This window comes from Apium graveolens, chromosome 8 (assembly GCF_009905375.1).
Source record: "Apium graveolens cultivar Ventura chromosome 8, ASM990537v1, whole genome shotgun sequence".
NCBI lineage: Eukaryota > Viridiplantae > Streptophyta > Magnoliopsida > Apiales > Apiaceae > Apium > Apium graveolens.
Window position 1 is genome coordinate 246,867,650 of NC_133654.1, and position 23,684 is coordinate 246,891,333.

The window sequence follows — 23,684 nt, forward strand, 5'->3', positions numbered from 1 at the left end:
GAATAAGTTGGATGTCAGCCTGCCTGAACTCCATAACATGTTGAAGACTGCGGAATCGAGTTTTCCCCCTAAGAAGAGTTCTGTTCTTCTAATTGGTGAAGGTTCCAATCCTAAGAAAAGGAAGAGGAACTCTTCCAAAAAGAAGAAGGTAGGTGAGAAAACGCCGGTTCCACCAAAAGCTGAAGACCCCGAGAGTAAATTGTTTGCTTTCACTGTAACAAGGTGGGGCACTGGAAGAGGAACTGCAAGGTTTACCTTGCAGAATTGAAGAAGAAGAAGGGTAGTGAGACTACCACTTCTGATTCAGGTATGTTCATGATATAAGTTAATATGTCATTATATCAAATTTCTACTTGGGTATTAGATACCGCCTGTGGTTCTCATATCTGCAATTTGTTGCAGGGACCAAGGAGAAGTAGGACTCTTGAGGAAAAGGAGGTGATTCTACTGATGGAAATGGAGCAAGAGTTGCTGCTGAAGATGTAGAATCATTTCATTCATATGCCTACGGGCAAGACTATTATTTTAAATAATTGTTATTTTGTTCCTCGATTGTGAGGAATATTATTCCCATATTAGACTTGGCTGGATTTTCATTTATTATTGAGAATAATGAATGTTCTATTCTTAGAGATAATATTCTTTATGGACGTGGTGCTTTAAATAATGGTCTGTATATATATGTGACATAATTTGCTTCAGATTGAACAAACTAATAAAAGAAAAGGGATGATGAAAATCTCACTTCATAGTGGCACTGCAGTCTCCATTTAATAGACATGGAGAGAGGACTGCAAATTTGCTAGGAATGGTACACACAGATGTATGTGGACCAATGTCTACGCAAGCCATGGGTGGATTTTCATACTTCAGTACTTTCATAGATGATAGATCTAGATTCGGATATGTGTTTGATGAAACACAAGTCTGAAGCCTTTGAAAAGTTCAAAGAGTATAAGTATGAAGTGGAGAGACAACCAAATATAGTATTATATCTCTTTGATCAGATCGAGGTGGTGAATACTTTAATGGAGTGTTTCTAGATTATCTCAAAGTAAATGGTATAGTCTCCCAGTGGACTCCTCCAGATTAGTATCTGAAAGGAGAAATCGAACTTTGTTAGACATAGTTCGGTCCATGATGAGCTATGCAAATCTTCCAGTATTCCTATGGGGTTATGCATTGGAAACCTCAGCATATTTACTGAATAAGGTGCCTTCCAAATCTGTTCCTCAAACTCTGTATGAGATATGGAAAGAAAGGAAACCGAGTCTTAAACACGTTAAGATTTGGGGATGTCTATCTTATATCAAGAAAGTTGACCCAGATAAGCTGGAATATCGATCCGTAAAATGTAGTTTTGTGGGATATCCTAAAGAGACTTTAGGGTATTACTTTTACACCGATCATCGGGTGTTTGTCTCCAGACATGCTACCTTCTTGGAAAAGGAGTTTATCCTTGATGGAAATAGTGGGAGAAAAATTGAACTTGATGAAGTTCAAGAAGCACAAACTACTACAGATCGAGTGGAAACACCTGTTCTGACTGAACAACCTTTTGTGGAATAGCCCATTCATAGGTCAGGGAGAGTGTCTCGCCAACCTGAGAGGTAATATGGCCTTGTCATTGAGAATGACAATGAGTTGTCGATCATTGATGATGATGACCCTGTGACCTATAATGAGGCTATGAGTAGTGTTGACTCAGAGAAATGGCATAGTGCCATGAAATCCGGAATGAATTCTATGTATACGGGATACAAAAGAATGATTAGAGCAGATGGCCAGGTGAAGACCTATAAGGCCAGGCTTGTGGCAAAAGGATTCAAACAAAGGCAATGGATTGACTTTGATGAAACCCTTTTACCTGTAGCCCTGTTATAATCAGTTCGGATTTTGCTTGCGATTGCTGCTTACTACGACTATGAGATCTGGCAAATAGCCAGATGGTTTTCTTTCCAAGGGAAATAAAACCTAGTGTGTAAGCTACTGCGAACCATATGTGGTTTAAAGCAAGCTTCTCGAAAGATGGAACATTCATTTTGATGAGACAATCAAAGAGTTTGATTTTATCAAAAATGCAGATGAACCATGCGTCTACAAAAGGGTTAGTGGGAGCGCGGTAACATTTCTTGTATTGTATTGAATTAGAGTTGACACACATAACAACATAGCAGACCCACTCACAAAGCTACTTTATGAAAGTCACTTTGATCGTCATAAAGACAAGATGGGTATTAGATACCAGAGTGATTGGCTTTAGTACAAGTGGGAGATTGAAAGGAATATGTCCTAAGTCCAATCATGTATTAGGATTTAGGAATAACTCTTTATGTAATCTGTTTTGATTTCATTGATTTTAATAAAAGACTTGTTTTGTTTTTATTACGGGCTCTATCTATTTAAGTGTTTAAATAAGATATACCATAGTTTAGAGTAAAGTTTTTTATGGATTATGATGAGATCATAATAGTGAGACCTAAAAAGATGATAACTCTAAACTTAAATAGTTCCTGGTCATAGGATTACTAACTGGTAATTAATAATCCGCAAAGATCGGTACATACTATGCTTGCTTCATTATGATGGATATCTGTTCTCATAGACATTTGTGTGGTGACACTATAGCTAGTATGTAGGTGCTTATTATAGAATAAGTTCACTGAACATGACTCGCACAACTGAACAACTGATGGAGTTCACTCACGTGTCAGCAGTTGTTCACTTAGTGATAGTTGTACAAGTATCCTTAGACTTGAGGTCATCATAGTCATCTTGTGTACACTGAACTATGCTTTGGTTTAGTTCTTAGTCTTCAGGGATAATTATTAGGGCTCTTCTGGGTATAGGAATTTGTACACGAAGATAGTGTATGATCAATAAAGGATCTACCCCTTCCAGTGAAGGAAGCGAATGTTCAAGCCTGATCCACTTATGCTAGTTCAGGAATCTCTGGCCAGAGTAAATGAAATTAGAAAGGAGTTTCTAATTTGCATAGAACTACGCATAGTAAATGGTAAGCAAGTGATTGAATTAGATAGGCTTGACACGAGATCCATGCCTTATATTTAATCGGGACATTGTAGGGTAGAAGGAGTTTATTGTACGGTAACTATTCACTGACAGGTTCTTGGTATTCTAAGCAGTGAATTCGTATTATCTGAATAGTCGCGATATGTTGAGAAGCATCACTCACGATGTAGAATAAATGTGATTAATTAATTAATCATATTTAATAAATTAGAGAATTTATATAAATAATGATAAAATAGTTTTATTATTATTTATTTCTACTACCGGCTTAATATTGAACCTACAGGGTCACACCATAAAAAGAGAATGATTTAATGGCGGAGGAATTAATTAATAATGGCTAAATAATTATTTATTTGTGAAATAAATAATTAATTGGCAAATTTAATAATTGATTGAATGAGATTTAATTGATTATAAATTAATTAAGAAAAGTTCTTAATATTATTAATTAAAGGATTTAATTTTTGGAAATTAAATCAAGAGAGAGAATTATTTCTAAAGTTTTGGAAAAAGGATTAATGATTAAAAGGTGTTTTAATTATTAATGAGAATAATAAATGGGATAATAATAATAATATTTATGGGAAAATTTCAGCTGAAAATTTTGCCTATAAATACACTATTATAGACCATATTTTATTCGAACCAACCTCGAAACCCGAAAACCCAAAAAGTTTGGAAAACCCAATTCTCTCCACCTCCTTCCTCCTCCTTAACATCGTTTTCTTGGTGGATACCGGTGGAGTGTTTCACACTTGAGGAGCAACTGCTAAGGATCTCTGATCGTTGTCTCCGAATTTAATTTAAAAGATTAGATTCGATCCCTCGAATTTTTATTCACGATTTATATGCTTTTATTTGGATTTTGTATGTGTAAAAGCGTTTTGCCATGCCCCCGATGCGTTAAAAATCCAACATTAACTTCAAAAATGGCTTATCTAATAATGAACATATAATATTATCAAGAAAAAAAGAAGAATAAATTCCTTATGTTTAAAAGAGATAATGAACAACGAGAAAGGAGAACTAATTAAGACAAGAAATGGAATCAAAAGGATGATAAAGAAATTTTACAAAATGATCCAGGATATAAGCCAATTGTGAACGTTAGTTGTGCCAGAACTAATAGGTATATGAAGTAAAACACCGGCAATTGAAGATATGAATTTCATTCGAAGGATTTAACCAAAGGTATTAGTGGCAAACTGTTAGGGAAGAACGTTACAATGAATCTCAAGATGGAATTCTTTAGAATTAAAGTGAAGTCACAAAGGTTTGAACAAATGATTTACCAAGGTTACCTCGAGGAATGAAGTAAAAATTTCTCGTCGGTTATTGCGCAGAGTGGAGTTGGTGTCAAAAGCCCTGTATCATATGACCCAATAGGGATAAAGTGATGAGTTAAAGAAACTCCAGGAATGAGGAATGAAGGAATAATAAAATAAGAAGTGTTTCGCGCTTTGCACAAAAGTGATCATGGGAAAAGAGAATGGAGGTATGAAGTTACGCATTGATTATCAGAAGTGGTAAGTTTGGGGATTAAATGAACATAATGTATCAGGAGTATTTGGATTATGTAATTGTATTTATTGATAACATCCTCGCCCATTCAAGGACTAAGGAAGACCAAGTTAAATGTCAGAAGATATGCCTGCGGAGGGTTGAAAAGTAGCAACTACGTTCTAGGCTTCAAAGGTGTGAACTCTGGTCATAATGGATTATGAGCTACAGAAGTATGGTTAATTACCAACCAAGCAAGATCCATTTAGAGACAGATTTTTAGAGTAGAAAAGAAAGAGTGAATGTCACTAAGATTGCTGGGAATTGGATAAAGGAATTGGAAAAGTTAGAGATTGAGAACAGGTTTTGATCCAGCTTCTGGATTATACTGATACTTGCTTTGTTCTTAGATATCAAATGTGGTATTAATATAGATGATTGATGTTGACTTCAGTATGGAATATTGTGAGCATCAAAGTTCATATTGATATCTAATTTGATATGACAACAAAATGAGTATTGTGAGCTTCTCGCTGGATGAATATAGTTGATAGTGATTAAAAAGGAATTGAAGTATACTAAGTGGTGAGTTAAATGCAATTGCCGAGATTTTCCTTTAATTTTTAGTTTTTGAATAGATTTAGAACATTTCGAAGCATCAGACGCCATGAGCTCAGTATATCGGGCGCAGACGGATGAAAAGCACAAGAGGCCGGTTAAAGATTCTCGAATACGATTGAAAACGATCATAGGTCAGGCTAATCGAACAGAAAGAGACATGGAAAGTAAAATAGAACAGCTAGGGAAAATGGGAGGCGTTCATGACCACGAATTATTAGAATTGGAAAGAAAAGAAGGTTAGTATAAATTAAGTTAGTCTTGTGAGACAATGAGATAGATAGAATGATTGTGAATGAGTTGGTCTTGTAGTCACATGTATAACGAGTTCATAAGACGTTCATATGGGTATGACCCATGAAGAGTAATTTAGCTCCATATATACAGAATGGAGAGTTGAACTAGGTTGCATGAGCAACTGATAAATGTTGATATTGACAAAAGATTGTAGAGTAATGGTGAAAATGATGAGTCCTAAGAAATTTAAGTAAGATACTCGAGAAATATCGTAGTATGTTCCTTAGCATGATTCTGAGGACATAATCCTTTTAAGGGGGAAAATATGTAACGTCTGGGAAATATTATGTAATTACTTTTATCAATAAATAATTATTATGTGATTTTTATATGAATTTTGGTGCTCCCTCCGTCCCTCCCAAATGTTTACATTTGGGTGGGGCGCGGAGTTTAAGAAAAATTATAAAATAGTGGAGAAAAGTTAAAAAAGTGAGTAAAGTAGTGGGACCGATTAATATTATATGTATAAAGTGAGTATAGTGGAGAGAAATAGTGGATGTAGTTATTTTAAAATTTATAAAAACCTTACCATTTTTGGAAAGTTTTGAAATGTAAACAATTGGAAGGGACATCCAAAAAAGGAAAGTGTAAACAAATGGGAGGGACAGAGGGAGTAATTGATATTAATATTTGGATGTTTATTTCTGATAAAATTTAGATATTTTAATCTTTAATTATCCAGAATAAAATATAGATAGTTTTGGTATTTTTCTGGTAATTTTTGGAGTGTTATGTGATTTTTTTAGAATTTATAGAATTAATAATGATTATTTTTACGTAATTATAAAATTACTTTTAAGAAATCAGAAATCGTCTCACTTCAACCGTTTTTGCGTTTTTACAACCCGAAACTCTTCCGAAAACTCCTTTCTAACCTAATCTGATGATTCTGAACACTTTTCATGTTTTGACTTTTTCGATCCGGGGTACGGTTTGACCTGTACGAGTCCCGACATAAAATTTTTGATACGCTAATCATTTTATAGATCGATAATATTATTATCTTATTTTCGTATAAAATGTTTTATAGGAAGCTCTATATTGATAATTATCCAAATCTGGTATTAAAATCGTATCGTCTTTTTAGTTACTTAACGGCTAAGTAACCTATTTTCGGATCTGATATGTAAATGCAATTATCGAATTATTAAACAAATAAAATATGTGATGAGTCTATTAGCTGTATGTTATTTTATTGTTAATTTTGTGTAATTGTTGGATACGAACCTTATTTGTATAATTAATTATTGAACTGTATGACATTATTTTGTTCTTAAAATGATTTTATTGAATATTTATTCTCATAAATGCTAAAATTATTTCTAAAATTATTTTTGTTGTTTTACAATTTTATTTATTATTTTAGGAGTTTATAAAATTTAGAAATCAATATTTTATTGATTATTTAATTTTAAATAATTTTCTGATCTCATTTAATTGTAAAATCTGTATTTAATTCCAGAATACTTCAAAAATCATAAAAATTTTATGTTATTAACTTTTAAACATTTCGAGAATTTTAAAATTATCCCGACAATTTTCTGGCTTCTATTCACCCACCCATTAATTCGTTAAATTGTAAAATGCGAATCTGAATGCGCATTTCAAAAATGATTTTTTTTAAATTATAATTTTTTTTACGATGATTAGTTTTAATTATCTCCAGAAGTTTTAAATATGTTTGGATAAATTTTCGAGTTATTGTTACTCGTAAATTGTTTATTGAAATTGATAAGTGCGACCCGAATCGGGGTAATAACGAAAAAAAATACAAAATAAAGAAACAAAAAACCCCATATATAGCCCCCCTCTCTGTTCCTTACCACCACCTTTCTCCCTCGACCTCACCTTCTCTCTCTGATTATCTCTCACTCTCTTTCAATTTTTTTTCAATTCAATTCGCTCAATTTCTCTCACCTTCCCTCTCTTTCCTCGTTTTCCTTCGATCCCTTCTCCTTCTCGACTGCTCGTTCTTGGTAAGCACCATTGTTCCGTCGCCCTTCGCCGCTCCGGTGAGGTGGTGGCGCATGTGTGCCCCTAACTACAAGTCTATTCCTCGTATATGTGTATTTATCTTTGTGTGTGTGTCTCGCGTCGTGTGTGTATTTTTTCGCGTGCGTGCGTGTCTCTATCTCTGTGTATGTTTATGTGTCTCGGTTGCTAAGTTGTTTCCGCTTCCGACCATCTCTGTGATTCCGGTGACTGTGCAAGTGTGTCTATTCGCGTGTCTTGGCGCGTGTCTTGGCGCGTGCCTTGTTACCTGTTGCGCGTGTTCTTGTTGATTGACTGAATAATTATATTAATTGCAATTCCTATTTTCTGCAGGAGATAAATTGATTAAGAATTCGTGAAATAAAAAAACATGCGGGAAAAATTATTAATTGTAAATCAGTGGAATTCGTATGGAAACCCGAATTTAACGGGTACCGACGAATTTTATCGCCGTCGGCGGACCATGATGATTAATTCGGAGTCCTAAATTATAAATAAATAAAATTAGTTATAAAATTAATTTCGAAACGAAAAGTACGAATAAAAACATAAAAATACGGATAATAATAATTAATAATTGAATTGTAACGGTGATTGGGAATTGTGAATTGTGATTGGATTGACGTCGAATTGCTCCGACGAGTAGGTCGATAAACAAAGGAAGCGCTGCCCGATTTTCGGGAAATTAATTCCGAAAATACGGGAACATAACCTACAATTATCGGAAACGTCGAACGAAAGTATATAACTATGTTATACGAATCTAGTTATGTGCGGTAACAAAATATTTTATAATCACCCTACTATCTTCAAACCAACGAGTATACGTACTTTCTGAAAACAAATACTGAACCGAGTTTCGAAGATGTGAACCATAATTGCTATGTGTATTACAATAATACATATAAATACGAGTTGGGTTATGAAATCGTATGGGTAGAAGCGATAGTGGTATTATGTTAAGAGAAACGATGATCTGAACTAGGGTATTTCAACCCTGTAGGTCCTAGTCGGAAGACCCAAGAAGTGAAGTCGGACTAAGAATAACCTAGTGGTCAATTGTTAGACTCAACAAGATTCCGATCGAATGACACGAAGGGTGATATTGTATCCAGAATATGACAGTGATTTGACGATAAAGACAAACGTTCAAGACGATCCAAAAGTCAACCAGTAATAGTGGTTAAAGCTTATCGAGGCAAGTATTCCTGAACTTTCTTTTAAAATACTGTAATTATTTCTTCATTCCTATTCTAAGTTCAGAATAGTTAAATGTTTTATATTTCGCTGCAATTACTATTAATATGCATGTTCTTTTCATTATTGTTCCTATATTATCGATTGCTCTCTCGAGCAAATACCCATTCTTTCGGGTTATTTGCGAACCCTGAATTGAGATATTTTAAAATCAAAATAATTTGACATCAAAATACTCCACGGGCTGGATAGTGATGTGTGGGATTAAGTGTTCTTAATCCTAAGGACCGGGACATAACCGGATCCTTGAGATGGGTCGTAGAGCCTGGGTACCCGACTTGATCTATACATGTAGGTATAGATCTGCACTGTATCCTGGCTGATCAGCATGATATAGGTGCGAACTAGTGTCCAGTCTAATTTGCTGTTGATCTCTATTAACGACATTCTCTCTCGAAAGTTTTATGATTCCAAAAACCGGACAAAACCCTGATTCAGGAAATGAATCTGGGAATCACTTGTCATTTTTGGATTTATAATTAAAGGCTGGTAATAACCAACGTTTATTCTCTCAACTCACTCAAATAAATAGAATTGTTTAAAATTGTTCAAAGATTTTGTCCAGGAATTTTCCATTGATATTAATGCTTGAAACTCAATTATATACTTGCTGGGCATTTTTGGCTCACTCTTATTTTGTAATTTTTATTTCTTCCAGAAACAGGAAAAGATAAATGTGAATAGCTTGTGATAGACAACAAGAGTTAGAGAGATCTCCATTGCGAGAGAACGAAGATGTTAGAAAAAATAAGGCAAGGGCATTAGCATAAAGGTATTTAAACTTGTATTGTAGTTGTTGTGAATTGTAAAAGGCTAGATTCTTGTTTCATACCATAACCTATAAACGATCCGGATTTAAGTGGTTATTTATTTATTATTTTATTTTATGTAAAGATTGTTCAGTGACACCAAATCTTGACCCCAGATTTGGATTGTTACACATGCCATGTGAAAGACACATGATATCTTGTCCATGTGGGGGGATAATACTACAAATCAGGATTTAGGTCGGGGTCAATGTCAATCTTGTGTCAGTTGTGTTTGTCCCGATGTCCAGATCATGTGCTTGTATTAAATTTGTTGCATATGTTAATATCTTGTCCCTTTCTGTTTTGTTTTGCGCATCGTCTTGTCCCTTTCCATTTTGTCTTACACATACATGTTCACATCTTATGGACCTTGTTTACTTTGTACACCTTGATCTTGTATGCGATGTGGACCTTACAGGCCTTGTTTTGGGATTGGGATTGACAATTGTTTGTAAGTTGACCTTTTTATAAATCAAATACTATCAGATAATTCAACAAAATCTACACGATAGAGCACAACTTGTCGCGATTCTTATGCTAAAGTAAAATAATTTTCGATTTGAATCATTTCACATTCTCGTATTATATAATCCTACAAGTGAATAGATTGGATGCGAGAAGTCACAAATACAAATATTCTAACGTCGCCCAAACCACCTCATTCATTGAAAATCCCCAAATCCAGCCCTGACGTTACAATATTGACGAATTTTCAATATCAATATACTTATGTAAAGGAGAAAATGAAGACGTTTAGGTGGCGCTTCTCAAATCATTTCATTCTAATTTTATAATTTTCTCAATTTTTTGATTTAATAAATATCAAAATCTACAATTACCTTATATACTCTTTAATATATTGTTGTTGTTCATAATATTCTCCTAAATTTTATACAACACCTTACATTAAATTTTTGGAAATTAACTTACCTTCGTAATATATTTTTCTAAAACCTCTACTTTCTTTTTAAATTAACTTATCATCTTAATATTCTCCTAAATTTTTTTAATACCATTTCTCCTCATAACTTACTATATTATATTTTCCTATATTTTTTTAATTTTAAGCCATGAGATATTACAAAGACAAGTATATATAAATGAGAAGACGTAGACTTTTAGGAGGCGCCTCTCAAAGAGTATCATTCTATTTTCTTTATTTTTTCAAAATTTTGAGTTAATAAATATTAAAACCTACAATTACCTTATATTTTCCTAAATATACTTTCATCGTTCGTAATATTTTCCTAAAGTTTCTACATCATCTTCCATTAAAATTTTTAAAATCAACTTACAATCATAATATTCTCCTAAAACTTCTACTTTTTATTGGAATCAACTTATTATCTTAATATAAATATTTATTATCATTCGTAATAGTCAACTAAAGTTCCCACACCATCATCCATTTAGATTTTTGAAATCAACTTACCATATTACTATTATGCTAAAAATTTGTTTATATTATATTTTTTTAAAAATTTTCTTTTTAATTTTTTACAAAAACAAGTACATAAAAACATGCTATCTCAATAGTTTTTAAATTATTATACCATAAATGAGAAGACAATGGTGGTGAGTTGACGCCTCTCGTATTGCTTCAATATATTTTATGAGCCTCAAATTTTTATATTATTAAATGAGAAGACAAGTATATTGATTATTAACTATGATAATTTTATAATATTAAATTTGTGAATAATGAGAGAATGGTTCATTGGAGTAAATATTTTTAACAAGAGAACAACTTTTAAAAGTTCTTAATTTTGGTATATTTATTTATTATTCATTATTTTAGAATGACTAAAATCATATAAGAAATAAAAAAATAAAAAATTAGTTTAGAAGGCGTGACTTAATAAATTACTCTCTTTGTCTCATTAAATTTTATACATTAATTTTTGACACGCTTTTCAATGCGCATTTAAACCATAACTCCATAATATTTTTTTAATTTTTTTTTTTGAATAAAAATTTTATGTTTAAACTTTTATTCAAAATTTATTTTTAAAAAATATTATGAAACCATACTTTATTAAAATCTCGAAATACGTGTAAATAGTAAGGACCGAGGAAGTACTTTATTTTAAAAGTTAAATCGAATGAGGTCGAAAACACTGAGCAGAACTTGTCAATATTTTAAAATGACATAAAAGATTTAGCGCCTCTGTTTTCCCGCTCTAGCAAAACAAATGCTCCCTTGTAGCACCGAAAACGCCCACACTAAACAGAAACCTCGGGTTTTATTTCCGACCCGTCCTAAATCTTGTTGACCCGCAAATATTAGGGCACCAAAATCTCCCCCCTTTCAATTTTCAATCAGGTATTCATTCATTCCCAATATTTATTGCACATAATTCTATAATTTTGCTTCTGTTTTTCTTCAAATTAGATTATAAACTTTCATAAACATTTATAATTGGAAATACCTAATTTTTTAACTTTTAATTGTTGTTTTAATGTGTGTATTGCTACTTGTGAGTAATGTTATAGCTTAATTTAACATGTGTTTGCTAGGTTTATAATGCGATGACACGAGAATTATGTGTTAGGGGAGTGTTGAAATTTTTTGTTTATATAAATCAAGTTTTACGGATAAGGTCAATTACGAGAAATTTAAATAGTCACGCACACATTTGTTTCCGGTGAGGCTTGAACCCTTGACCTTTTGTTATTAAGGAAGAGGGATTTCCGCTAGGCTAAGCTTGTTTACGGAAGATGTGAGTTTGTGGGTTTTGAGCATATTTTTAAAATTGAATTAGATTAAGTCCGGTTGAATTGAAAATTTAGTCTAAAATTGTGATCTGGTCATTATCGTTTATAGGATTGTTTTAGTTTAAATATAACTGGATTGGTTGGAAATTAAGAATCTCATAATATTGCGGCAAACTGGCAATTTGTTGGTTTAGGTAGGTACATTGTTATGGTTTCAGAGCAAGTACACAAAAGCTTTAAACTGATTTAAAAGGACGTAGGAGGCTTTGTCAGGGTTGGAACCTTAGGTCCTTATACTAGTAAAATTTGCTAATCTATAGTACCCAATTTTCATGTGTTGTAATGTTTGAGGTTCTGAACTGCAAGGAAATTAATGTGGAATTTACTTTTGTGTCGGCTCCCTCTCTCCCCAACAGTATCTATATGGTTATAAGTTTGTTAGTTATTTGGCTGTTGTTGACTGTTGATATATAAATTTTTATTATGTTTTTCACAGCAGGACAGACTAAGAAAGCACAGGTTATCCAAGAATGACTAAATACTTTGACATTGATGATATTTTAGCTGAGGATGAGGTTAGACCTATCTGTTCGTTCTCCTAGAGTTCTTGTTATCAATTCTTTTAATGGTGTCACTCAATGTGCTCTTCTCTGCATTGGCATGCAGCTTGTCCCTGCTATTTTCCGGGAGGCTACGAACGGAGTTGGGCTCTTTGATTCTACTGACGACACAAACAAGGTAAAGCTCTGACTTCCGAGGCTTTTTTAGTCTACTAATTCCTCCGCGCACACAATTTTGATATTGATGGGGTTCTCGATTTAAAGGTAGAACCGGGTTCAAAATTAGAGCTACCGTTTTGGCTTGCTCGAGAACTGCACTTGAGACAAGCAGTAACAGTTAATGTTCCCCCATGTTTCAATAAAAGGTAAATGCTTCAATCCTGTGACACTTATGTTGAAATTTGTTGACTGTTGATAATATTAATTAGATACCAGACTAGTGTGCTATATGGGGTGTCTTAGTTCTAATGTCTATGTTGTGTCTAACTCAATTATTTACTGGATTCTAGTTGTGTCTAATGTCTCTAGGGGTCCGGGGTGGAAAATGTGATTATTTTTATTGGTTATATAGAAATGGATTTAAATTGTTCTTTCTTTGCCAGAACGCGCGAGGAAATTGATGCTGATGCTGCGCATGTGGATTTAAGGAGTCGTTGTCCATATTTCTATGAATTAGGATACAAGATCGCACCATTGTTAGTGTTCTTTTATTAAATGTCACATATTTTTTTTAACTATTACTTAAAAAAGTTTAAAAGATTGTTAGGCTATAACGTGTCACTATTGCCTAAAAGCTCTGGTCATCTAGAATACTCCCTCCGTCCCACTCATTTCTTTACAGTTTTTTTCTCATGATTGACACGCATTTTAAGGCTACTATTAAGTATAGTTCAATAATTTATTTTTTAATATTTTTTTTGTATAAAAATTTAAACATTATATTCAATGTAAAGAATTGGGTGGGACGGGGGGGAGTATTTAGTTACCATAATCTCTCTTGGTCTTGTGATAATGATATGAGATTTTTGGTTGTTGGTGGAAGAAGGTAGAAGGCTTCCATAAGTTTATGCAAGTATAACATAGAGAGATCGTCAGTGCTTAAGTGTGCTTTAAAACTAGAAATGAAATTTTATCAGCATTGATGAAAACGGCTGGTTTATGCTGACATGGTGAACTTTGAGTAAAGTTTTGTAAAGGAAATTGAAATGGGTATTATAAATTTTATTAGCAATCCTCTTAGTGGCCATATTTCTAATAGGTATATTTATTATGTCATTACAGTTACAGTATTTTCTACGTCCATGTATGTGCTATGTACAGTGTGTATATATTGGTTTACTGTGTCAATCTCGTTATTTCTCCTAAGGGTTTGGCTACAGGAAGGACAAACTCGTGGATGGTGGAGCTTGGTGGTTGTTAAGATTGATGTTTCTGCATGGTTGAGAGTTAAGACCAACGATTAGGGGACGATGAACTCGATCCCGAAAGAGACGTTAGTGAAAAAGTTTTACCCCCCCCCCCTTTCTTTCTCTCTGTCTGTCTCTCTCTACTCTTACTTATCGTGTATCCCCTCAATTCTCTAAGATTCCACGGCTATGGCCAGTTAAACATAGTTTGCACTCTACTTAAATCAGCCGACACCCCTTGTTCTGACAATACATGACCCAAGTAAGCAAATATTTCCTCCTAAATTCACATTTTTTTAGACTAGCGTACAACTCATGTTCTGCTAACTTTTGCAAGACCAAGGTCAAATGTTTCACATGTTCAACCTTACTCGTGCTATATATCAAAATATCATCGAAATATACAAGCACGAAGCGTCTAAGCGTTAGTTTAAATACCTCCTTCATAAGAGATTGAAATGTTGATGTTGCATTTGTCAAGCCGAAAGGCATGACCAAGGAACTCATAATGAAAAGCGGTTTTGTAGACATCTTCGGGACGAACTCTTATTTAGTGATAACATGCTTTTAAGTCTAACTTGCTAAACATTTTTTCCCTTTCAATTCATCTAGTAGCTCACTGGAATATTTTTTCCCTTTATTGAGTGCATGATAGTCTACACAAAAACGCCAAAAGCCATTCTTTTTTTAACTAGTAGAACCGGGCTTAAAAAAGAGGCTGCACGAAAGCCTTATAATTCCTTATGCAAGTATAAATCTGACAAGCCTTTCAATATCATCTGTATGAAAATGTGGGTACCAGTAAGGTCTTACGGTTACAGGGTTACTCCCTTCTTTAAGTGCTATGGTGTGTTCATGATTTCTGCGTGGTGGCAGCCCTGTTGGGAGAAACAAAAACTCCTTGAAATTGTTGTAAAACCGGGTGTAAGACTCTGGAGCAGAGTTGTTACTGGTTTTGAAGTAGGTTCGTCTTCATCCTTGTAATCCAAGTGATTAAGTTCCAATAGAATACCCCATCCTTCCTTTCGAAACTTTCGAGCATGACCTTAAGTGATATTCTGGAAAGTCCAATGATTGATCCCCTTTTAGTAACGTGAGCTCATTGTCCACCTTAAATTTCATTACATGAGATTACCAATTAGTAGTTACGGACCCTAATTTTTCTAACCACTGTACTCCAAAAATTACATCAGAATTGCCTAATTCAAACGGCAAAAAATCTTCAACAATATCAACACCTCCGGGTCTTAATAGCACTCTTTTACATTCTTCCGGGTCTTCTTGAGCAAACAAGACACTTAATTCCTTTTGATGACATCGGTGACCAGCAACTCACTTGTCATAACAATGAAAGCATAACCCTCTCTCCCTTTTACTCCCTCAGTTTTTTTTATTTGACGTTTTGACTTTTGCACACATTTCAATGTGCTTTGACTGGTTAGAAATATTATTTATTTAACTTTTTTGTAAATAAAAATAGACAACATACATTTTAATTCACAAAAAGAAAATTTCAAAAATTATATTTTTTAACTACCCTGTCAAAGCACATTGAAATGTGTGCAAAAGTCAAAGCATCAGAAAAAACAGAGGGACTCTATTGTTACTCCTTATCGGTCAATCTCGTTATTTCTCCTAAGAGTTTGGCTACAAGAAGGACAGACGTCGTGGATGGTGGAGCTTGGTGGTTGTTAAGATTGATGTTTGTGCCTGGTTGAGACCAACGATTAGGGGACGATGAACCCGATCCCAAAAGAGACTTTAGTGAAAAAGTTTTAACCCCCCCTCTCTCTATCTGTTTCTCTCTAATCTTACTTATCCTGTTTCTCTTGCCACCGCACGACTTCTTCCTAAGCTGTTTTTACTTCTTTGCCCTCCTTTAAGTGATGTTGTTTATACGTTATCAATATGGGTTGGCTGTTAAGAGTGTTGGGTTGCATTGCATACACATCATGTGTTCAAATCCAAGGTCATGCTTCACGGGTCCGACGCTCTCTGTATTTAAGACTTATGGATTTAATTTCTGATAGGCTTCATCTCTTGTGTTGTGATATTTTCTTTTAAGATAAATACTTAATTAAAAACTGTACATGTTACTGGATTCCATGGTAACTGGGGAAGCAGTGTGAAAGAAGAAGTAATGTAGCAACTTATAAGAAATACACATCATGTGTTTGAAGCCAAGATCAGCTTCACGGGTCTGACGCTCTGCATCTGAATTTAAGACTTATTGACTTAATTTCTAATAGGCTTCATCTCTTGTGTTTTGATATTTTCTTTTAAGATATACTGAATTGTACTTGTCAAAGACAACATTTTGTTTCTCAAAATTTTACCATTATATTGTATTCTTTAATTAGATCTAATAATATCTGAAGCATGTTGTATATTCACCTGAATTTCTGTGTTGTGTTTTGGAAATGAAGCTAGTATCCACTTTTGTTGCTTACATATTAATTTCACTTTTATTGTTTGTCACCCAGAGAGCCTTTGTTTGTGACTGAATTTTCTTCTTGTGATGGACGATGGACAGGGTTGGTGACAAAACCATAGGACTTGTTCTTTTAATTGCATTTAGAACCAGGTACAAGGAAGTATTGATCAAAGCTCATACAGCATTTGCCGTGGCTCCGACATTCTTAAGCCTTCTAACAGAAGAAGAAGTCAAATGTAAGATTCCAAGCTTATCTAGTTTTAGAATTCTCTCAATTAATCTTAATAACATAAGGATTTTCACCATGAAGTGTACAAGGCAGCTCAGTCTTCTGCGGTGGCATTTAAGAAGTGGCGGATGGGCGGCCCAAGATTTGAGAAAGCCTCTGTTCTTGGGAGAAAAAGAAAGCCTATTGAGTAGATAATTAGTTTGAATTTTGTTTACTCACCAGCAGCTGAGAGAGATTTATGCTTTTAGTCCTCAACTTTCAATTTTATTGCAAAAGATTGATTGCTACATGAAATTTAGTGCCTTCGCTTGTAAAACCATTCCCCACGCGGCAAGATTATTATGCCAGTTACATGAATTTGATTTATTTATGTGAAGGAGAAAATTATATGGCAGTATATGAGTTATCTTGACTAAACATTAAGAATTATCTAGGACTTATAAATTTATAAAAAGAGAAGATTTTAAAAAGTAGTGATGATACCCCTAATTGATTTTCCAAATTTTTTCTGTGATGTGCCATGACAGGATGTGTTTCAATTTGTGGGCGCCGGGTCTTATTATTAAAAAAGGTTGTAAAATAGTAAATTTGGTGTAACTATCATTTTCCAATTTTCAATGTATATTTGGTTATTTGATTATTAGGGAACTTATATGTTGATGTTTGCCATATACTTCCCCTTACAGCATATGCACGGGTAACATTTTTCAATTCATGAGCTTAATTGATGGTTCAGTGTAAAAGTAGGATGCAGCGGGAGGTTTTCACTCTATCAAATATTGATGGAGCATTGATTCATGACTCCCTCCATCAAATTTTAATGAATTTGTTGATGACCATCAATTAGTAGGACCTCATTATTTAAATTGCTTTTATTTATTTTACTGATACTTTTGCTACTATTTTAGTTCAATAGACAGATATATTTTTACATATTTTGTGTTTTATATAAATATATAAAAATATATATATATATATATTTAATAAAATGGGTACAATTATGTATTTCTGGGACCTGACAATTTGTTGATCTAATTATCGGTCGATATTCAAAGTAATATAATTTAAGGGGGAGAATTCATTCTCTTAATTTTAAAGAATGGAAGTGATTTTGAGATGACTATAAATTTTAAAAAATATGTTATTTATAAAGATTTTCTATCTATAAAATTAAATCAAGACATGTGTCAGAATATGATTTAATAAAATTTTATCCGAAAATCTAAAATTATAATTAATTTTCAAGAATATCTTTATGTACATAATAGATATTTAATCTATTTAATCGATTATCAACATTTGTTTTCGAGAATATTATTTGTGGGACCGTTACATAATAGATATTTAATTTATTTTATCAAGTAAAATAGCTAATATTATGTACTTTTTATTTGATAAATAGTAATCGATGAATTGATGGAGTTTTATGGGTGTATAGAATTTTATGAAAAAAAATTAATTTTAGGTGAATAGTAACCAGCGCGCCGTTGATTCAATTGATGAAATGATGGATTGACGGAGTAAACGGGTGCATATGCTCTTAGGCTTGTCAATGTAGTGGAGGTCCGATCCGGTCCGCTCCGAATTAAGATGGATATGAATTGTGTAAAAATAAAATCGGTCCGATAATAATCCGATCCGATAAAGATCCGATCTATTAAGAAGCGGATATGGATTTTCACTCGTCCGATCCGATAAAAAAACGATCCGAAATAATAAACTTATATAATTATAAATATATATGTATATATATACTATAATAAATAAATATAATTAATATATATATATACTATATTAATATATATATGCTATAATAAATAAATATAATTAATTTTATATGTATCAATATTAATTATATTAAATTTGTACATACATATATTAACTATAATAAATCAATATAATTAATTTTATATGAATCAATATGAATTATATTAATTTTATAATTAATTAACTCATCATAATAAAATTTCTTGGACTGTCATCATATTCTAACGAGTATTATGTGTGTCGGAAATCATTTTTATACATAATATTTATTCATAATTTTTTTATTTTAATTTTTGAAATTGACATATATAATTACTTTCAGATATTTATCCAATTATATTAATTTATATTTATTTATTTATTTCATAATTATTTTGAATTGAACTCTTTTCACATATTTTCATTTTTTTCACAATTTCTCTACTATAAAATAGCTTTTTGTGCTTAAGTTTTTTTTAATTATTAAACCATGTTAAATTAATATTATTCATCTCAAAAAACTTAAATGGATCCAAAGTTCGATCCACTAATCCGAGATCCTAATGGATTTGGATATAGATTATGATATTAAAAATCCTAAAGCGATCTGATCTGATCCAACAAATTTAAATGCATATGGGTTTAGTCAAATATGATCCAAATCCGACCCGTTGACAAGTCTAGCTTCCCTCGACAAATTTATTACATATAAAGCTGAATGATATCACATTCTTTTCTATTATTTTTCGTCATCATTAAAAGATTGATTTGGTCATAGTTTATTTGGAAAATTAGCAAATTTTCTCGTCAAAGTAAACCTAATCTTAAGTAACTTTTGACATCCCATAACCATAATTTATCATTTCTAAAGTTTTATGTGAAACGGAATTTTAGCTCCTGAATTTTAAATAATATTTTGTCTTTTATTAAATTTGTTTTGTTAGTTTCTTATAAGTGCGCGCTAATTTAGGTTAAATAAGATTTTTTCCCCAAAAAATTATTTGCGATTATTGTGTGAAATTTATTAATTTGATAATAGATCATATAAATAATAACCAAACTATTCATTTTTTATATGTCTTACTATTTATAGTTTTTAATCCACTTTCTAATTGGAAATTATTTTTATACATAATATTTATTCATAATTTTTTTATTTTAATTTTTGAAATTGACATATATAATTACTTTCAGATATTTATCCAATTACATTATTATATTTTTATTTATTTATTTCATAATTATTTTTAATTGAACTCTTTTCACATATTTTCATTTTTTTCACATTTTCGTTGACTATAAAATAGCTTTTTGTGCTTAAGTTTTTTTAATTATTAAAACATATTAAATTAATATTATTCATCTCAAAAAATTTAAATGGATCCAGAGTCCGATCCGGTAATCCGAGATCCTAATGGATTTGGATATGGATTATGTTATTAAAAATCCTAAAGCAATCCGATCCGATCTAACAAATTTAAATGGATGTGGATATGGATTTAGTCAAATATGATTCAAATCCGACCCGTTGACAAGCCTAGCTTCCCCCGACAAATTTATTACATATACAGCCGAAAGATATCACATTCTTTTCTATTATTTTTCGTCATCATTAAAAGATTGAATTGGTCATAATTTATTGGGAAAATTAGCAAATTTTCTGGTAAAAGTAAACCTAAGCTTAAGTAACTTTTGACATCCCACAACCATAATTTATCATTTTTATAGTTTTATGTGAAACGGAATTTTAGCACCTGAATTTTAAATAATATTTTGTCTTTTATTAAATTTGTTTTGTTAGTTTCTTATAAGTACGCACTAATTTAGGTTAAATAAGATTTTTTCCCCAAAAAATTATTTGCGATTATTGTGTGAAATTTATTAATTTGATAATAGTACATATAAATAATAACCAAACTATTCAATTTTTATATGTCTTACAATTTATAGTTTTTAATTCACATTCTAATTGGAAATTATTTTTATACATAATATTTATTCATAATTTTTTTATTTTAATTTTTGAAATTGACATATATAATTACTTTCAGATATTTATCCAATTACATTATTTTATTTTTATTTATTTATTTCATAAATATTTTGAATTGAACTATTTTCACATATTTTCATTTTTTTCACAATTGACTATAAAATAGCTTTTTGTTCTTAAGTTTTTTTAATTATTAAACCATGTTAAATTAATATTATTCATCTCAAAAAACTTAAATGGATCCAGAGTCCGATCCGGTAATCCGAGATCCTAATAGATTTGGATATGGATTATGTTATTAAAAATCCTAAAGCGATCCGATCCGATCTAACAAATTTAAATGGACGTGGATATGGATTTAGTCAAATATGATTCAAATCCGACCCGTTGACAAGGCTAGCTTCCCCCGACAAATTTATTACATATACAGCCGAAAGATATCACATTCTTTTCTATTATTTTTCGTCGTCATTAAAAGATTAAATTGGTCATAATTTATTTGGAAAATTAGCAAATTTTCTGGTCAAAGTAAACCTAATCTTAAGTAACTTTTGACATCCCACAACCATAATTTATCATTTTTATAGTTTTATGTGAAACGGAATTTTAGCTCCTGAATTTTAAATACTATTTTGTCTTTTATTAAATTTGTTTTGTTAGTTTCTTCTAAGTGAGCGCTAATTTAGGTTAAATAAGATTTTTCCCCAAAATATTATTTGCGATTATTGTGTGAAATTCATTAATTTGATAATAGTTCATATAAATAATAACCAAACTATTCAATTTTTATATGTCTTACTATTTATAGTTTTTAATTCACATTCTAATTGGAAATTATTTTTATACATAATATTTATTCATAATTTTTTTATTTTAATTTTTGAAATTGACAGATATAATTACTTTCAGATATTTATCCAATTACATTATTTTTTTTATTTATTTATTTTATAAATATTTTGAATTGAACTCTTTTCACATATTTTCATGTTTTCTACAATTTCTCTGACTATAAAATAGTTTTTTGTGCTTAAGTTTTTTAATTATTAAACCATGTTAAATTAATATTATTCTTCTCAAAAAACTTAAATTGATCCAGAGTCCGATCCGGTATTTCGAGATCCTAATGGATTTAGATATGGATTATGTTATTAAAAATCATAAAGCGATCTGATCCGATCTAACAAATTTAAATGGATATGGATATGTATTTAGTCAAATATGATCCAAATCCGACCCGTTGACAAGCCTAGCTCCCCCGACAAATTTATTACACATACAGTGGGATGATATCACATTATTTTCTATATTTTTCGTCATCATTAAAAGATTGAATTGGTTATAATTTATTTGGAAAATTAGCAAATTTTCTGGTCAAAGTAAACCTAATCTTAAGTAACTTTTGACATCCCACAACCATAATTTATCATTTTTATAGTTTTATGTGAAACGGAATTTTAGCTCCTGAATTTTAAATACTATTTTGTCTTTTATTAAATTTGTTTTGTTAGTTTCTTATAAGTGCACGCTAATTTAGGTTAAATAAGATTTATTCCCTAAAAAATTATTTGCGATTTTTGTGTGAAATTTATTAATTTGATAATAGATCATATAAATAATAACCAAACTATTCAATTTTTATATGTCTTACTATTTATAGTTTTTAATCCACTTTCTAATTGGAAATTATTTTTATACATAATATTTATTCATAATTTTTTTATTTTAATTTTTGAAATTGACATATAATTACTTTCAGATATTTATCCAATTAAATTATTTTATTTTTGTTTATTTATTTCATAATTATTTTGAATTGAACTTTTTTACACATATTTTCATTTTTTTCGCAATTTCTCTGACTATAAAATAGTTTTTGTGCTTAATTTTTTTTAATTATTAAACCATGTTAAATTAATATTATTCATCTCAAAAAACTTAAATGGATCCAGAGTCCGATCCGGTAATCCGAGATTCTAATGGATTTGGATATGGATTATGTTATTAAAAATCCTAAAGCGATCCGATCTGATCTAACAAATTTAAATGGATGTGGATATGGATTTAGTCAAATATGATTCAAATCCGACCCGTTGACAAGCCTAGCTTCCCCCGACAAATTTATTACATATACAGCTGAATGATATCACATTCTTTTCTATTATTTTTCGTCATCATTAAAAGATTGAATTGGTCATAATTTATTTGGAAAATTAGCAAATTTTCTGGTCAAAGTAAACCTAATCTTAAGTAACTTTTGATATCCCACAACCATAATTTATCATTTTTATAGTCTTATGTGAAACGGAATTTTAGCTCCTGAATTTTAAATACTATTTTGTCTTTTATTAAATTTATTTTGTTAGTTTCTTATAAGTGCGCGATAATTTAGGTTAAATAAGATTTTTTCCCCAAAAAATTATTTGTGATTATTGTGTGAAATTTATTAATTTGATAATAGATCATATAAATAATAACCAAACTATTCAATTTTTTTATGTCTTACTATTTATAGTTTTTAATTCACATTTTAATTGGAAATTATTTTTATACATAATATTTATTCATAATTTTTTTATTTTAATTTTTGAAATTGACATATATAATTACTTTCAGATATTTATCCAATTACATTATTTTATTTTTATTTATTTATTTCATAATTATTTTGAATTGAACTCTTTTCACATATTTTCATGTTTTTCACAATTTCTCTGACTATAAAATAACTTTTTGTGCTTAAGTTTTTTTAATTATTAAACCATGTTAAATTAATATTAATTATCTCAAAAAACTTAAATGGATCCAGAGTCCGATCCGGTATTCCGAGATCCTAATGGATTTGGATATGGATTATGTTATTAAAAATCCTAAAGCGATCCGATCCGATCTAACAAATTTAAATGGATGTGGATATGGATTTAGTCAAATATGATTCAAATCCGACCCGTTGACAAGCCTAGCTTCCCCCGACAAATTTATTACATATACAGCCGAAAGATATCACATTCTTTTCTATTATTTTTCGTCATCATTAAAAGATTGAATTGGTCATAATTTATTGGGAAAATTAGCAAATTTTCTGGTAAAAG

The 23,684-nt window shown here is 31.2% G+C and overlaps 1 protein-coding gene across 3 annotated transcripts; it reads left to right on the top strand.

Moving 5' to 3' along the window:
- The first annotated feature begins 11,651 nt into the window (after positions 1 to 11,651).
- LOC141676767 (DNA replication complex GINS protein PSF3-like) lies at positions 11,652 to 17,271 on the top strand. 3 transcript variants are annotated; one of them, XM_074482477.1, is made up of 7 exons: positions 11,653 to 11,832; positions 12,724 to 12,799; positions 12,891 to 12,962; positions 13,049 to 13,149; positions 13,387 to 13,479; positions 16,724 to 16,860; positions 16,935 to 17,270. In XM_074482477.1, the coding sequence occupies exons 2-7, from the start codon at positions 12,755 to 12,757 to the stop codon at positions 17,042 to 17,044; spliced, it is 558 nt and encodes a 185-aa protein (XP_074338578.1). In that variant the 5' UTR covers positions 11,653 to 11,832; positions 12,724 to 12,754; the 3' UTR covers positions 17,045 to 17,270. The 3 variants fall into 3 exon arrangements, with proteins under 3 accessions (XP_074338579.1, XP_074338578.1, XP_074338577.1); XM_074482476.1 differs by having other exon boundaries at positions 11,654 to 11,832; positions 12,721 to 12,799; XM_074482478.1 differs by lacking the exon at positions 13,387 to 13,479 and having other exon boundaries at positions 11,652 to 11,832; positions 12,721 to 12,799; positions 16,935 to 17,271.
- Positions 17,272 to 23,684: the final 6,413 nt, after the last annotated feature.